We start from the raw sequence: 17,543 nt of genomic DNA, 5'->3' as shown, positions 1-17,543 counted from the left end.
ACCATCTCCCAACTTTGGGAGAGGCCGAGCCAGGATGATTGCTTGAGGCCCGAAGTTCCAGGCTGCAGTGAGCCATGATCACATCACTGCACTCCAGCCTGAGCAGTACAGCAAGACCCTTGGCCGGGCACAGGGGATCACACCTGTAATCGCAGCTCTTTGAGAGGCCAAGGAGAGAGGATCAGTTTAGCCCAGGAGTTCAAAACCGGCCTGGGTAAAATAGTAAGGCTCCAGTCTCTACAAAAAATTCAGCCAGGCGCGGTGGCTCAAGCCCGTAATCCCAGCACTTTGGGAGGCCGAGACGGGTGGATCACGAGGTCAGGAGATCGAGACCATCCTGGCTAACACGGTGAAACCCCGTCTCTACTAAAAAATTACAAAAAACTAGCCGGGCGAGGTGGCAGGCGCCTGTAGTCCCAGCTACTCCCGAGGCTGAGGCAGGAGAATGGCGTGAACCCGGGAGGCGGAGCTTACAGTGAGCTAAGATCCGGCCACTGCACTCCAGCCTGGGCGACAGAGTGAGACTCCGTCTAAAAAAAAAAAAAAAAAAAAAAGAATATTTCCATCGTCACAGGCAGTTTTATTAGACAAGGCCACACTGAGGTCTCCCCACCCCCAACCAGTGGAAGGTGGCCGTTTGGCTGGGGGGTGGGGACAGGATGGTCTGTGTAGGGGGAGATCAGGGACTTCAGGGTTGAAAGGAGGGGTAATTTGCCCACAGCGGAGTCCTGGGCCTGTGTGGGGATTAAGCCTGAGCTTGTGATTAGAGAATGGCCTGGGAGGCAACTGATGGGGGCTTGGCTGTCCGGGCCCAGCAGGAATGTTTGAGCTCAGCAGAGAGCGTGAACAAAGGGTGGAGGCAGAGCCAGGCAGGCAGGTGGAGGATGAGCTCACCGAGACACAGGGCAGCTCCGCTCTAAAGCAGAAATGACAAAACACGACACCTAATAGCAGGCAGCTTCATTTTTTCACTCGCTACACCCTCGGCTTCCCTGTGAGGCCCACAGGCCTCCCCGAATTCCTCCCAGACTAGGGCAGTTTTGTAATTTACCACCACTTCCCCCACTGATGGGCACTTAGGTTATTTCATTTGTAAAAAAATATGGTTATCTGTTTGCTCCTCTGTCCCTCCTCCCTTCCAAGATAGGGGGCCCCCAGGATGTGGGGGCGTATCATGTTTGCTACTATATCCCCAGAGCCAGTACACAGTAGGTGCTCAATAAATGGATGAGTGACTTGTGGGAGGTATTGTGGGGGCAATAGGTCGAGATCCTCCACTGGGGTCGGGGAGGAGCCTGGCTCCTGGGAAATGTCAGCGATGCAGATAACATGATGAGGGAACCTGGCGCCCTGCAAGCCAGGACCTCCCATTCCTCACTGGGTCCTCAACCACCCTCAGACTGGAGTCTGGCTGCTTTCCTCATAGTGTCCCTGGGCCCCTACCTGATGGTGGCTCTATGCCAACTGCAGACTTTGTCTCCTGGGGCACACAGAAGAGGCACCATGATCCACCCAAATGGGCCTCAAACTTACATTGTTTGTCCATTCCCACTCCTGCCTCCCACAGCAAGCTCCCTGGGGGCAGGAACCCGAGTCTATTGTAATTGATCTTGAATCCTAAGTGCCTAGAACAGGACTTGTCACGTAGTAAGTGCTCAATAAATATTTGACAAATGAAGGGATGGATGGATGGATGGATGGATGGACAGATGGATGGATGGATGGATGGAGGAAGGGAGGGAGGAATGGAAGGACGAAGAGATGGATGGATGGGGCTGGGCGCGGTGGCTCAAGCCTGTAATCCCAGCACTTTGGGAGGCCGAGGTTGGTGGATCACGAGGTCAGGAGATCGAGACCATCCTAGCTAACACGGTAAAACCCTATCTCTACTAAAAATACAAAAAAAATTAGCTGGGCGTGGTGGTGGGCACCTGTAGTCCCAGCTACTCGGGAGGCTGAGGCAGGAGAATGGCGTGAACCCGGGAGGCAGAGCTTGCAGTGAGCCGAGATCGTGCCACTGTACTCCATCCTGGGCAACAGAGCAAGACTCCATCTCAAAAAAAAAAAAAAGAGAGATGGATGGATGGATGGATGGATGAATGGAGGGATGGATGGAGGAAGGGAGGGAGGGAGGGAGGAATGGAGGGATGGAGAGATGGAGGGAGGGAGGGAGGGATGGATGGATGGATGGATGGTTGAACAAACCAATGAACCCCTTCTCTTCCATCATAGTTTTAACTTAGGATCTACTAAATCTTTCCTGGTCCTCCCCTAAGGGGACCTTCCCCGGGATCACAATAGTGCACTGGTCCTCCCACTCATTCATTTATTCATTCAACAATGACACTGAACACCCACTCTGTAGCCCAGGCTGGAGCGCAGCGGTACAATCTCAGCTCACTGCAACCTCCACCTCCTGGGTTCAAGTGATTCTCCTGCCTTAGTCTCCCGAGTAGCTGGGATTACAGGCACATGTCACCACGCCTGGCTGATTTTTGTATTTTTAGTAGACACAGGGTTTTGCCATGTTGACCAAGCTGGTCTCAAACTCCTGACCTCAGGTGATCCACTCGCTTCAGCCTCCCAAAGTGCTGGGATTACAGGCGTGAGCCCCCGTGCCCAGTCTAAAATTTTTAAAAATGTGCCCTTTCTTGCATATTCATCACATCTCAATCAAGCTGGAAGAAAAAGTGCCAGCCTCCAAGCCTGGTATTTAGCACGTGGCCTGATTATAGTAAATGCCCAACAAAAGTTATTATTTGCCATGATTCCATGTCTTCCTTTACTGAGACTTTTCAAGACCCTACAGAGCAGGTGTCAGTGTCCCCATTTTGCAGATGGGTAAACGGAGGCTGAGAGAGGTGAAGACATTTGCCCAGGGTCACACAGCTAGGAAATAGATCAGTTGAGATTTGACACCTCAACTCACTGGCTCTTCCCCATGCTACAGAGAAGTTAAGCCACCAACCCACGGTCATGCAGCTGGGCGCATGGCAGAGCCAAGGTTCACAGGTTGGCTTCAAGCTAAATCCTAATTTGGTTTTGTGTTCTGCCCCTTGTGGCCCGATCTGTCCATCACTGAGTCATCCTGGCTTGGGAGGAAAAGGGGCCCTGACCTCCTGACCTGGGCTGTCCCCCATCACACTTGACAAAAATGCAGCCCCACCAGTCTGGGCAGCGTGAGGTGAGGTGGGGCAGGGAGGAAGCAGGCTTGGGCGTTGGACAGAGGATGGGAGTTTTGGGGCTGGGTTGGGCAGCCTGTCCTGCTGGGATCCTGAGCCGGCAGAGCCTGTCCAGCCCCACCCAGCCCCTCTCTCTGCCCTGACAGTGTGACTTCCTCACTTAATGTCGACACCCCTGAGAGGCCTAGGGCCAGGCTTGACAAGTGGTGTCCAAGATGTGTAGCAGGTTGTCAGAAAGTGCCCCAGGGGCTGGGCGCGGTGACTCATGCCTATAATCCCAGCACTTTGGGTGGCAGAGGCAGGAGGATCACTTGAGCCCAGGAGTTTGAGACCAACCTGGACAACATAGCGAGACCCCAACTCTACAAAAACGTTTTTAAAATTAGCCAGGCGTGGTGGTGCCCTTGTGGTCCTAGCAACTCAGGAGGCTGAGATGGGAGGATTGCTTGAGCCCAGGAGTTTGAGGCTACAGTGAGATGTGATCATGCCACTGCACTTCAGCCTGGGTGACAGAGCAAGACACTGTCTCAAACAGAAAAAGAGAAAGGAATGTGGCCCAGGGTTCAAGATGAGGTGTCTGAAACCCCAAAAACCTGGATCTGCAAGATGGGCTGATGGGCTGGTCATCGTCACAGTGGACCCCAGCCTTGGGTGGGGCAGAGTCCAAGAACCCTTTGCTGAGCCCACAGCTAACCCCTCAGTGGCTGGGGAGGGGAAAAAGCAGCGTGGCCGGGGGCTCAGAGCAACCACTGTTTAACTACTGCTCTGGAGCTATTTCAATATTTTGATAACACACAGGGCTGTACAGGTGCATCCAGGAGACAGCCAGGAGGGCAGTTGTCAGAGCAGCGGCTCCCTGGGCTGGCAGGAGGGCGGGGCTGCCTGGCGGCAGGGGGAAGTGGCATTCTGCCAGGGGGCCCGGGCGGGTAGGGGACTGAGGCACATTCTCAGGGGATGACTCAGGGGCAGGCAGAGCGTGACTCACCGTGGACCCTCTCCTGCTCCAGCTGCCAGGGCCTGGCCTCCCCTTTGGCCCCAGGGAGACTGTGGGGAGCTCACAGGGCCCCCAGCCCAGAGCTGAGTGTGAGTCAGCCCAAGTGGGCTGGAAGGCCAGCACAATTTTCCACCCCTTGAATTGTCCCGTAAGAAAAGTAAACACATGTTACAAAACAGGGGTGAAGCTGGGCCAGCCCCCTCCTGTCCCCTCAGAGTGGGGACAGGAGCAGGGCCTTCATTCCAGGGGCTGTGCACACATCCCTGCCCGCTGCTCTTCCTGATTTTACAGATGGGGAAACTGAGGTCTAGAGAGGTTAAGAGAGCCACCTGCCCAAGGTCACACGGCTGAGGTGTGAGGTGCAGCCACGTTTCAAACCCAGGTTGGCTTCAGGGGGAAGCTTGTAAGTGTCTCCTGGCTGTGGGCAGACCAGGGCTAGAGCTGCCGCTGCATCTGCCTTTAAGTGTCTCCTGGCTGTGGGCAGACCAGGGCCGGAGCTGCTGCAACATCTGTCTCTGTTCACACCTGTGTTTCTCAGGGTGGCCCCAAACCCACCTGTCTCAGAATCCCACAGAGTAGGTGTTTGTTAAAATGCAGATTCCTGGTTGGGCACGGTGGCTCATGCCTGTAATCCCAGCACTTTGGGAGGCTGAGGCTGGTGGATCATTGGAGGTCAGGAGTTTGAGACCAGCCTGGCCAACAGGGTGAAACCCCCTCTCTACTTAAAATATAAAAATTAGCCAGGTGTGGTGGTGGGTGCCTGTAATCCCAGTTACTCGGGAGGCTAAGGCAGGAGAACTGTTTGAGCCTGGGAGGCGGAGGTTGCAGTGAGCTGATATTGCACCACCGCACTCCAGCTTAGGCAACAGAGTAAGACTCTGTTTCAAAAAAAAAAAATGCAGATTCCTTGGTGGCTCATGCCTGTAATCCCAGCAGTTTGGGAGGCTGAGGCAAGAGGATGGCTTGAGCTCAGACATTCAAGACCAACCTGGGTCATAGTGAGACCTCATGTCTATAATTAATAAATAAATAAATGCAGATTTCTGGGCCCTGCCAAGACTCACCCAACCGTATTCTCTTCCAGGGAGGGACCCTGGAATCTGCATTTGTAAATGCACCCCAAGTGGGGGTGCATACAGCCGCAGATGGGAGAATGGCTGTCCCGGAGAGGAGGACCCCAGCCTCCACCCTGGGAGAAGGCCCGGGATGCATCCCGCATGTCCCTCTGCATGTGCCTCTGTCTGTCCCGGGCTGGGGGAATGCTGCCCTTCTTGTTTCAAACTGGTTCACAGGCGAATACCCCAAACACCTCTCCAGCTGCTGGGGCAACAGTGATGACAAACAAGGAGGGCGGGTGTGAGGAACCCTTCCAAAGTTGGTGGCCTCCCATGAGCTGGCTGCCTGGTCTGGCTGCAGGAACACAGGTTTCAGGGTCGCTGAGGGTGGCCTGGTTGCCGGGGAACCAATGGCCCTGAAGGTGCGAGCAGAGCAAACTCGAGGAAAGCAAACAGCCTCCCCCACCCCGGCAGGCCGGCCCTCCACCCACGGCAGCAGAGGGGATGAGTCACTTGGCAGGAGAGGGCTTCGCCGATCCAAACAAATCCCATCTGCCCAGAGGAGGATGCACGGGGTGAGAACGGATCTCCCACCCCATCCGGCCTGCCCACAAACGTGGGGCGTGCACACGTGTGTACACACGTGCACACATACACAGCCACACCAGCTCCTAGCCCAGCTCCTAGAGAATGGAGAGGGGAGGGATGGTGAAGTGCCACTCAAATTCCTCCCTAAATCTGCTAATTCTATCCTATCCGCCACTCCTGGGCCAGGCTCAGCTGAGTCAGCGGGAGACCAGCCCAGCTGCCCCGAGCCCAAGCCCAGGAATTAGAACTCTGAAGAGTGGAGGCAGGCAGGGGTCCAAGAGCTCAGGCCGGGAGCAGGCTGACCCAGGTACCAGCCCAAATGGGCCCTGTGCTTCTCAGGGCCCATTTCCTTGCCTGAAAAGTAAGACAAGAGAGGCCGGGCACCGTGGCTGGCGCCTGTAATCCCAGCACTTCGGAAGGCCAAGGTGGGAGGATCACTTGAGCCCAGGAGTTCTCAACCAGCCTGGGCAACCACAAGACCTCATCTTTACAAAAAAATTTAAAAATTAGCCAGGCTTTGTGGTGTGCTTCTATAGTCCCAGCTACTCAAGAGGTCGAGGTGGGAGGATCGCTTGAGTCCAGGAGGTCAAGGCTGCAGTGAACTCTGATCGCACCACTGCACAGCAGCCTAGGTGACAGAACAAGACCCTATGTCTTAAAATTAATTAAAGAAAATAAGACAGCCGGGCGCGGTGGCTCAAGCCTGTAATCCCAGCACTTTGGGAGGCCGAGACGGGCGGATCACGAGGTCAGGAGATTGAGACCATCCTGGCTAACATGGTGAAACCCCGTCTCTACTAAAAAAAATACAAAAAACTAGCCGGGCGAGGTGGCGGGCGCCTGTAGTCCCAGCTACTCGGGAGGCTGAGGCAGGAGAATGGCGTGAACCCAGGAGGCGGAGCTTGCAGTGAGCTGAGATCCGGCCACTGCACTCCAGCCTGGGCAACAGAGCGAGACTCCGTCTCAAAAAAAAAAGAAAAGAAAATAAGACAAAGAAGTGGCTACCTCCCAGGTACGGAGAACTGCCCTGCTTCACGCAGTGGGGGTGGTTGGGCACGTGCCATGGTGCCTGGCACGGAGTCAGCCCTCAATAAACAAGAGGTGACATTACTATTATCAATGTCGTCACTGTTATTCAGCAGCTGAGCTACAAGCCTGTCGGCCTACAACCCTGATCTGGTTCCCTCCCACAAATCTACTCTTACCTTCCTAGGGGCTGTAGGGAAAGGAGATTTGGCAGATTGGAGAAGCCCAGAGTTTTGACACTGTTTGGAGCTCCTGTAATCACTTGTGCCCCTCAGTCCCACAAATATACAGTCTCCAGCTACAGATAGAATCCCCTCCCCTTCATTAGGGCCTCCCGAACTGCCAGGACACATACTGAGTGTTTAGCACACAGACTTTCACGCTGTGAAGTTGATGCTAGGCTTGCACCCCCTTTCCAGATGAGGAAAACCGAGGCTCAGAGAGGCAAAATGATTTGCCCATGTTCACACAACTGAAAGGGACTGAGTCAGGGGGATTCAAACTCAGATATGGGCCGGGCGCGGTGGCTCACGCCTGTAATCCCAGCACTTCGGGAAGTCAAGGCAGGCAGATTGCTTGAGGTCAGGAGTTAGAGACCAGCCTGGTCAACATGGCAAAACGACATCTCTACAAAACATACAAAAATTAGCTGGATGTCTACATCTCTACAAAACATACAAACATTTCACGCACCTGTGGTCCCAGCTACTCGGGAGGCAGAGAGGCAGAGGCAAGAGAATCACTTGAATCCAGGAGGTGGAGGTTGCAGTGAGCCAAGTTCGCGCCACTGCACTCTAGCCTGGGTGACAGAGCCAGACTCTGTCCATCTCAAAAAAAAAAAAAAAAAAAAAAAAAAAAAAAATTGGCCAGGTGCAGTGGCTCACGCCTGGAGGCCAAGGCGGTGGATCACTTGAGGTCAGGAGTTCATAACCAGCCTGACCAACATGGTGAAACCCTGTATCTACTAAAAATACAAAACTAGCTGGGCCTGGTGGCACACACCTGTAATTCCAGCTATTTGGGAGGCTGAGGTAGGAGAATTGGGAGGTGGAGGTTGCAGTGAGCCGAGATTGCGCCACTGCACTCCAGCCTGAGCAACAAGAGCGAAACTCCATCTCAAAAAGAAAAGAAAATTCAGACTTCTTTCTTGTCCTCTTTGGGGAGGTTCAGCTAACAGTTTCTCATGCATCCTTCCAGAAGTTTTCTGTGCATAGACAAGCATATTACACACCACATACTCTCTCTTTCCCTCTTTATTTTGCACTTTGCATCTGGCACTCGACTCTGTGTGTAGTCTGCATATGTTCTGCACATCTGCCCCTTTTCCAGCTGCAGGGTCTTCCCCGTGTAGGCAGCCCTGGTTACCTGACCAACCCCCTCCAAATGGGCAGCAGTTTCCTTACAGAGCTTCTCCATTAGCAACAGTGTTGCCAAGAGCATCCCAGGATGCACACTTAGCACAATGTGAGCAACACTGTTGCAGTGATCATCCTCAAGTCATGCTCGGCCTGGAGTAAGAGCCCACCTGTGGGGAAAGGTATGGGGAAGGAGAAAGGAGAGGGTGTCCAAGCAGAGGCAGAGCAGGGGACAACAGCAAGGACCGACAAGTTCCCCAGGAACCCCTCTTGGGGTGTGGGGAAGGGGTCTATGTGGCGAGCCAGCTCCGTGTTGAGTTCAGGCTTCTGTGGGTCCCAGGTGACTCCCCGCACACCTGTGTTCTGAAACTCCCGCTCCTCTCTAACACCTGCTCCCAATATCAGCTGGTTGGAGGGCGCGTCCCTCCAGGGCCCTGAGATCTAGGCATGGAAGTCACTTTTGGACGAGGGAGGGCACTGTCGCTCCTTTACCTGCCAATGAGGAATGCCCACCTGGGGGTGGCACCTGAAACTGAGCCAGGCATTGCCGAGTTAGGGAAGGATTGGGTTTGGTGGGTAGCTCTGTTCAGGGCTGTCTGCCTGAGCAGCTGGGGGGCTGCACACACTGAGGTCTCAGACCACCAGGGAAGCTAGTCCAGAATTCAGATTCCTGGGCACCTCCCCCTTCAGACCCCCCCAATCAGGACGTCAAGGGTCCCAAGGCCCCAGGATATGCCTTTTACAAACTCCCCCAGAGATTCTAAGATGCAACAATGTTAGAACCACCGCCTCTCCCAGGGTCCTTCTCCCCTGTATGTCCCCAGACCCCTTCAAAAAGTTCACAATGTGGCCGGGCGCGGTGACTGAGGCCTGCAATCCCAGCACTTTGGGAGGCCGATGCAGGTGGATTGCTTGAGCCTGTAGGAGTTTGAGACCAGCCTGGGCAACATAGTAAGAGCCCATCTCTACAAAAAATTCTAAAAATTAGCCAGGCGGCCAGGCGCAGTGACTCACGCCTGTAATCCCAGCACTTTGGGAGGCCAAGGCGGGCGGATCACCTGAGGTCAGGAGTTTAAGCCATCTCTACTAAAAATACAAAAATTAGCTGGGTGTGGTGGCGCATGCCTGTGGTCACAGCTACTCGGGAGGCTGAGGCAGGAGAATCCCTTGAACCAGGGAGTCGGAGGTTGCAGTGAGTGGAGATCGAGCCACTGCACTCCATCCTGGTGACAGAGCTAGACTCCTAAAAAAAAAAAAAAAGAAGAAGAAGAAGAAAAAGGCCAGGCACAGTGGCTCACACCTGTAATCCCAGCACTTTGGGAGGCTGGGGCAGGAGGATCACAAGGTCAGGAGTTCGAGACCAGCTTGACCAACATGGCAAAACTCCGTCTTTACTAAAAATACAAAAATTAGCCTCATGTGGTGGCGGGCGCCTGTAGTCCCAGCTACTTGGAAGGTTGAGGCAGGAGAACTGCTTGAACCCAGGAGGTGGAGGTTGCAGTGAGCTGAGAGCGTGCCATTGCACTCCAGCCTGGGTGACAAGGGCAAGACTCTGTCAATAATAATAATAATAATAATAATAATAATAAATAAATTAATTAATTTTTTAAAAATTAGCCAGGCATGGTGGTGCACACCTGTAGTCCCAGGTACTTGAGAGGGAGGCTGAGAAGAGACGATGGCTTCAGTCTGGGAGGTCAAGGAAGGCTGCAGTGAGCCATGATCATGCCACTGTACTCCAGCAGGAGCAACACAGCAAGAACCTATCTCAAAAAAAAAAAAAAAAAAAGAAAGAAAAAGAAAAGTTAACTTTTTTTTTTTTTTTTTGAGATAAAGTCTAACTCTGTCGCCCAGGCTGGAGTGCAGTGGCATGATCTCGGCTTACTGCAACCTCTGCTTCCTGGTTTCAAGAGATTCTCCTACCTCAGTTTCCCAAGTAGCTGGGACTACAGGCACATGCCACCACACCCAGCTAATTTTTTATTTTTAGTAGTGATGGGGTTTCACCATGTTGGTGAGGCTGGTCTTGAACTCCTGATCTTAGATGATCCGCCCACCTCGGCCTCCCAAAGTGCTGGGATTACAGGAGTGAGCCATGGTGCTTGGCCAAGTTAACATTTTTGATATGTGTCCCCTGCCCCAGGACCTGAAAGCTCCCAAAGAGAAAGGCCCTTTTGTGTTTCTTGTTCTTTTCCCTTTTCTCAGCCGTGTACAACAAGCAGAGCCAGGCACACTGAGGCTGTGAGAGTGATGGGAAACATCTGTTGAATGAGTAAATGGCTCCACTGAGCAATACACCCTCCCCCAGAAAAACGCACATTTGGACACACAGAGTTTGAAAGCAACTTTAGGGCCGGGTGCAGTGGCTCACACCTGAAATCCCAGCACTTTGGGAGGCCAAGGTGGGAGGATTGTTTGAGCCCAGGAATTCAAGACCAGCTTGGGGAACACAGCAAGACCCTATCTCTACAAAAACATGTATAAATATAAAAGTTTTAAAAATTAGCCAGGCGTGGTGGTGGACACCTGTGGATCCAGCTACTCAGGAAGCTGAGGTGGGAGGATTGCTTGAGCCCCAAAAGTCAAGGTTGCAGGGAGCTATGATTGTGCCAATGCACTCCAGCCTGGGCAACTGAGTCTCAAAGAAGAAAGAAGAAAGAAAGCAAGAAGGGAAAGAGGAAGGAAGGAAGGAAGGAAGGAAGGCAGGCAGGCAGGCAGGCAGGCACAGCTTTAGGAGGAATCACACCCCTGACCATTTATGCCTAGTGTTCCATTATTGGAATGCTACGCCTATGGGAGTTATTTATCTCCTATTGCTCAAGGTCATCGCCAAGGTCTGATTTATCAATTCAAAAAATTGCAACCTCAGGCATAAATGGGTTAAGCCCACCCATAGAAGTCCCATTAACAATAAGGTTGGCTGGGCGCAGTGGCTCATATCTGTAGTCCCAGGACTTCTGGAGGCTGTAGGCGGGCAGATCACTTGAGCTCAGGAGTTCAAGACCAGCCTGGGCAACATGGTGAAACTCCAGCTCTACAAAAATTTTTAAAAATTAGCCAGGTGTGGTGGCATGTGCCTGTAGTCCCAGCTCCTCAGGAGGCTGCGGCAGGAGGATCGCTTGAGCCCAGGAGGTTGAGCTGCAGTGAGCCAAGATGGCAGCACTGCATTTCTGCCTGGGTGACAGAGACCCTGTCTCAAAAATAAATAATAATAATATTTTCCTAGTTTCCTGTAATATTTGGAAACCACAGTCCTTCCGTGGCAGGGACAGAGATGGCCTGGAAGACATTGGATGCCCTTAGACACTCTGGGGCTGTGGGCAGGAAAAGCCCTTGGAAATGAATTCCCCATCAGCCTCCTACTTTTTATTTTGTTTTATTTTATTTTATTTACTTTGAGACAGGGTCTTACTTTGTTGCCCAGGCCAGAGTGCAGTAGCGCGATCTCGGCTCACTGCAATTTTCACCTCCCAGGTTCAAGTGATTCTCTTGCCTCAGCCTCCCAAGCAGCTGGGATTACAGTACCATGCCCCTGTAATTTTTGTATTTTTAGTAGAGACGGGGTTTCACTATGTTGACCAGGCTGGTTTCGAACTCCTGACCTCAAATGATCCACCCACTTCGGCCTCCCAAAGTGCTGGGATTATAGCTGTGAGCCACTGTGCCTGGCCCAGCCTCCTTGTTTTTAAATACAAAACAACTGGGGAAGAGACTGGTCTGAAGACTCAGAAAGCTGAATTTGAACCCAGGACTCCAGACCCCCTGTTGGAGGCCCCTCCCCGCAGACCTGAACACTCCTCATCTGAGCTCTAATAGCCTTTTGGCCATAACATAGTATCTTGATCGCTGCCTTCTGGGGTCTCCCCTGGGCTCCTCCTTCCCAGCTGGGCTCAGCCCCTCACCACCCTCCACAGAGGCGCTGAACCCTCCCTGCTTGTGAGGCCCTATCCGGGCTTCAGGTCAGATTGGGTTTCTGTCTAAGAGCAGCCTTCTCCACTGGCACACAGTCTAAGCCAGGACATGCTGGCAGAATTGTGCAACGTTGTTCTGAGCCGGAATCGAGCAGCTTTTATGACCAGTTATGAAGCACTCTTCTCGTGCCAGGGCCTGGAGTAATTGAAGTTTCAAAGTAGTTTTTGTCCACCCGAGATGGCAGGCAGAGAGCAGATTCGGGCCAGGGCACTGCGCTCAGCGCCTGCGTGCATTACCTGCAGGGACATCCCCACAGGCCTTTCGGACCGGGTGGTGGTGATCACTGTTTGACAAAGAAGTTAACTGTGGCTGGGAGCAGCAAAACGCCTTGCCCAGGAGTGTCAGCCGACCTGAGGGTGGCAGGGTTTGAACTCAGGCCGGCGCCCTCCGCAGTCCAGCCCCCTTCCCTCACTTGCCACCATCTGAGTGCAATTCGCTAGCTACTGGGGCACAGGAACCCGTGCGGGTCGCTGCCGCACCTGTCTTGCGGGGCCCAGCTGGGTGTCCGCCAAAGCACCAGGAGCGCCGAGTTCCGCGGCAGCGCAGAACCAGGTGAAGGCCTCGGCCAGAGGCGCGCCGGGCCCGGGGAGGGTGGGGCTGCGAGCGCTCGCCCCGGCGGCCTTTGCGCCCCAGCGCCGGCCCGGCCTCCGGAGTCCCCCGGCTGGGGGTGGGCGGTGTCCGGCCAAGACCCGGTGTCCCCACCCCCGCGCCCAAGCCCCGCCCGCGCGGTGGCCCCTCCTCGGGAAGGTAAGCACCACCTTCTCGGGGAGCGGCCCGCAGAGCCAGTGGCCGTCGGGCGCCCCGCCCCCCGCGAGTAGGGACCCGGCGCCGCTGCCCCGCAGCACTAGGAGCTCCGCGCGCCGCCGCTCGCTCACCTGCGCTCCCTCCCGCCCCTCGGTGCGCGCCCGGCCCGCCAGCCGCCACCGCCCGCACCCCGAGCGCCACCATGAACTCGCTCTTCAGGAAGAGAAACAAAGGCAAATACAGCCCCACTGTGCAGACCCGGAGGTGAGGAGGCGCCCGCAGCTCCGTTCCGGGACGCTCTTGCGCCTGTGGGCGCACAGGACCGGGAAGACCGCCCGGGCAGTGTAGGAATGGGGGTCACGGGGGCCCAGGAACAGGGGACTGAACCGGGAGTGCGAGACTCACGGGAACGTGGGACCGAGGCCACCCTGAAGCTGGGAAGCACCGCCGGGTGGGAGGGGACTGGCTGGGGCACCCGAGGGGGAGCATAATTGCGGACTTCGGGGACTCCGGGAGCCCAGGGAGCATTGTCTTGAGGGCCTAGGGCATGGGCAGCTGAGCTGGGGGTACAGGGCACCCCCGTGTCCCAGGGTCGCTCTTGAGCAGAGGGTCGCCCAGGACCGGGAATAGACACCTGGATGCGGGGGCGGAGTTTTTGGAGGACCGGGCACTTAAGGCGGGGTCGCCGTGGGCGACCCAGGAAGCTCCGTCCAGGGGGCGCCCTGAGGCAGGGAAATTGAGCCGGCGTCGGAGGGGTGCTCTCCAGTGCCTCTGAGACCTCGCAAGTGTTCCTGGCGTCCGAGAGGCGAGGGGGTGGGGGTCCGAAGGGGGTGGCCCACCCCTCGCTGCACTTCCCGGCATCTGCCACCCTGCGCTCCAGAGCCGCGCTCAGAGGCCCTGGGGGGTGCGGGGTCGGGTCGAGGGGCACACGGGCAGGCACCCCCTTTACCTCCCCACCCTCTGGGTTCTCAGCGGAGGTTGGGTGGCGTCCGGGCCTCCTCTTCGAAGCTCGGTTTCTCAGGGGTGTGGCTCCCTGCCCCCACCCCAGCCCCGAAACTGGCGGTGTCTCTGAGCCGCGGGTTCCCAGGGCGGCCTGGGAGGGGAATGGCATGTCTTGATGTGTTTGCAGTGAGAAGCAGCCCACGTCCGTTTTGATAAGCCTAATGTGTTCACTTAATAACCTGTTTGGGGGAGCCTGGTGGAGATGCTGAGATTGATGGAGGGGGTGGGAATCCAGCCCCTGCTTTATGCCCCCACTTCTGAAAATAGAATGGAGGCTCTGGGTTAGCAAGGACCATTTTGCCAGCTTCTTGGACAAGAGGCTTCAGGCAGGTGAGGGGCCCGCAAATTGCATGGCTCTCCTGGCTGGGAGTTCTGCCCCCAAGCTGCTCTCACTGGGAGCCTGCAATGTGCCCTCCAGCAGCTCCTCACTCCCTCCCTAGGCCCCAGAGGAAGGCAAGGAGAGGCTTCTGGGCCCAGGGCTCCCACCCAACCTCTGCAGTCCGGCCTAGGCCGACCAGTCCGACAGGTGCAGGCGGTGGGGCCCTGGCATGCTGGAGTGCAACACTCCATTCCCTGGCCTTCCAGCCCTTTCAGAAGCCCCCCTGCCCTGTGATCCCACCCACCCATATCTCCATTTGGGCCCTTTCAAGCTCAGAGGCATTTCCCCCCTTCAGAGATTTCCCCACCCCTCCCCTATCTTTCACAACCCCAGAGACTGGGCAGGGCCTGCCTGCCGCTCCTCCGTGGCCGCGTCCAGCTGGCACTCGGACCCAGCCGGGGGCCCGTCCAGTCCCTGCACTGTTCCCTAGGGCATTGCACAATTGGATGCTCTGTGCCAGCCGTGGAGAACCGTTCTGTCCTCTCCACCCCAGAGACTAGGCCCATCCAGTCCTTCACACATGCAGACACCCACACACCAGGAGTGGGGCCAGGCCTCGCCCCGCCCTCTGCCTCCCCCTGCCCTCTGCCTCCCCCCAGCCTCCCTCCTTTCTGCAGCTTTCCATCCCTGAAGGCCTCAGCTTGGACCTAACAAAAGGTTGTAATGAACCCAGACAAGCTGGGAGGGGTGCGGGCTTTCCTGAAAGTGTGAGGATGAAAGGCATCCCATCCTTTATAGCTGCAGGGACTCAGAGGGTCTGGGGTGGCAAAGATTTGGGGTCCCGCCACTCTCTGTATCCCTGACCCAAAGCAGCCACCGTCTGTCCTAGACTGACAGCCATTGGTCCCAGGTCTCCACTTAGATGTGTCTTTCTCCAGGAAGCCCTCCTGATTCTGTCCCTCAGCATGGGGTGAAAGACCATTCCTTTGAGCCTTGCCACCCCAGCACAGAATGAGCACAGCCACAGCTCTGAGCAGGTGTCAGATGCCTCCCCGGGTGGTCTCCAAGCCCAGTGCATCCCTCTGCCCCCTCCCCTTAGTGGGGACTAGTTCTTAGACTAGATTGTGGGGTGGGGGTAGTCCTGTACCCAGTTCTCTCAAATGCATCTCTCGAGCATTGCCTGATGCCCAGCTAACCCCATAGCACGTGTCTTGGTTGGGGGTGGAAGGGACAGACTTGTGGCTCTAGGCTGTGGTCGCTGGTCACAGGAAGTGGATCTCCAAGTTATTCCTTCACCCCGAGTTTTCCAGGGCCCGCTCCATTGTTTGGGGGAGGACAAGGTTGCTGGTGAGATTCAGCGTGGTGGGGCAGGTAGGAGCTCCAGCACTGCGAGCAGAATGTCTCACTGTTGATCCTGGCATCTCCACCCTGGAGCCTCTGGAAGTGGGCACAGAACGGGTGGTGATACTGAGTGTCTCATGCATAGGGCTGCTGGGAGGAGCAGGGCACAGCACACAGGAGGTGCCCGGATGAGGGTTAGCACCCCTTTCCGGGCCCAGGGGACCCAGGAGCCCCAAGTTGTGACTTTCACACCCAAGGTAGTCAGGCCTTTGGACTACAAAGTGTGGATGAGTGAATGAAACACCCCGCCAAGAAAGCCACCCCTTCCAGTTTGTCCGCCTGGGCCGGGACAGGGTGTGAACCCCGTTGCTCCCGTTGCCCGGGTTCCTAATGACAGGTGTGAGAGCTGATCTTCACACCTGAGCTAATGACAGAGTCAGGCTGGATGGTGCGGGTCACCAAGGACAGCATCCAGCGTAGCAGAGAGGCCCTGGAGTAAACCCGCTCCCACCCCCCTGGCTGTGCAACCTCAGAGGAGCTGCTTGACTTCTCTGAGCCTGTTTTCTCACCTGTGGGATAGGAATAAGCACGGTACCTGCTTGGAGATGTTGGCTGAGGATTAAATGAAATAATGCAGGGGAAAGGTTGAGAATGATAAGAGGCCTCAGGTAATGGCAGCTATGACAATTACAGTTATTAAGCAGATGCGGGCAAGGTGGCTGTGGTATACCCAGGGTTAAACTTGATATCATGGTGGACAGGCTATGTACTGCACAATTCCATAGGCACTGTTGCTGGGGGTTAGCAGGTGGAGGAGACGTTAACCACCTCCCTGCACTTGAGTCGCTGGCAGTCACATCAGAGAGTAAGATGGAGTCAAGCTTCAGTACATGTATGGTTATGTGAGCATCGGGCTGATAGGGCCAGGCAGGAGCAATGGAGCGTAGAGCCGGACAGATGAGGTCTCCAGCCTGGCCACTCGCTTGCTTTGTGACTTGCCTGAAGTGAGAATTGTCACAGTCAGAGCACAGATGCTGGGAGGTGAGAGAGGACTTCCCAGAGGAGGCATCTGACCTGTCACGGGGCAGGATGGAGTAGCCAAGACCCACCTCTGCAGTCAGGCTGAATTCTGCCTCTGTTTTAAAAGAAACAGCCTCCCTGAGTCTCAGTGCTTCTGAATCTGTTGAATGGGATTAATCTTGCCCCTCCACCCTGATCTGGGTCCCAGTAAACACCCAGCAGCCTGGCCTCACCTACACAGGTCTTGCAACACTGGCCCAGCCCTGATGGAGTGCTCCTGCATAGGAGGCAGGACCCCAGGCTTTGAGGGGAGAGCTGGCAAAAGGGAAGCATGCTCTACTGGGAGGCACCGGGGGTACCCTGAGCCTCTTGGTGGTTAAGCACACAGTGTTTTATTAGCTGGGCATGGTGGTGGGTGCCTGTAATCCCAGCTACTCAGGAGGCTGAAGCAGGAGAATCACTTGAACCTGGGAGGCAGAGGTTGCAGTGAGCCAAGATTGTGCCACTGCACTCCAGCCTGGGCAAAAGAGCGAGACTCTGTCTCAAAAAGAAAAAAAAAAGCAAGAACACAGCGTTCAATGCTAGCTGGGCATGAGTTCAGGCCCCAGCTCTGTGTCTCTTAAGCTGTTTGATCTTGGGCAAGTCACTTAATGTCTCCGAGCCTCAGTTTCTTCATCTGTGAGATGGAGATAAGAGCAACCCCCAGTTGGTGAGGCTGCTGGGTTAATCAAATGAGAGGATGCGCGTGATGGGTCTAGCCCATGACCTGGTTCAGAGCAAGTGCCTGGCAAATCATAGCAGCCAATACTCGGAAGCACACACTGCTATTTTTTTTTTTTTTTTTTTTTTGAGACGGAGTCTTGCTCTGTCACCCAGGCTGGAGTGCAGTGGCCGGATCTCAGCTCACTACAAGCTCCGCCTCCCGGGTTTATGCCATTCTCCTGC

The 17,543-nt window shown here is 55.3% G+C and overlaps 2 protein-coding genes across 2 annotated transcripts in view; one reads left to right on the top strand and one right to left on the bottom strand.

The window, feature by feature from the left end:
* SEC14L5 (SEC14 like lipid binding 5) overlaps window positions 1-7,669 on the bottom strand; it is an 81,919-nt gene extending 74,250 nt beyond the window's left edge. The window contains exon 1 of the mRNA XM_077983894.1: window positions 7,539-7,669. The gene's annotated coding sequence lies outside the window, so the exon portion shown is untranslated. The remainder of the gene's footprint in view (window positions 1-7,538) is intronic.
* A 5,065-nt stretch (window positions 7,670-12,734) lies between these two features.
* PPL (periplakin) overlaps window positions 12,735-17,543 on the top strand; it is a 57,974-nt gene continuing 53,165 nt past the window's right edge. Inside the window, exon 1 of the mRNA XM_028840625.2 lies at window positions 12,735-13,180. Within this exon, the coding sequence (XP_028696458.2) occupies window positions 13,119-13,180 (62 nt within the window). The 5' untranslated portion in view covers window positions 12,735-13,118. The remainder of the gene's footprint in view (window positions 13,181-17,543) is intronic.

The sequence above is a fragment of the Macaca mulatta genome, chromosome 20, assembly GCF_049350105.2.
Source record: "Macaca mulatta isolate MMU2019108-1 chromosome 20, T2T-MMU8v2.0, whole genome shotgun sequence".
Classification (NCBI taxonomy): Eukaryota; Metazoa; Chordata; class Mammalia; order Primates; family Cercopithecidae; genus Macaca; species Macaca mulatta.
This window is presented reverse-complemented; position numbering and strand designations above follow the sequence as displayed.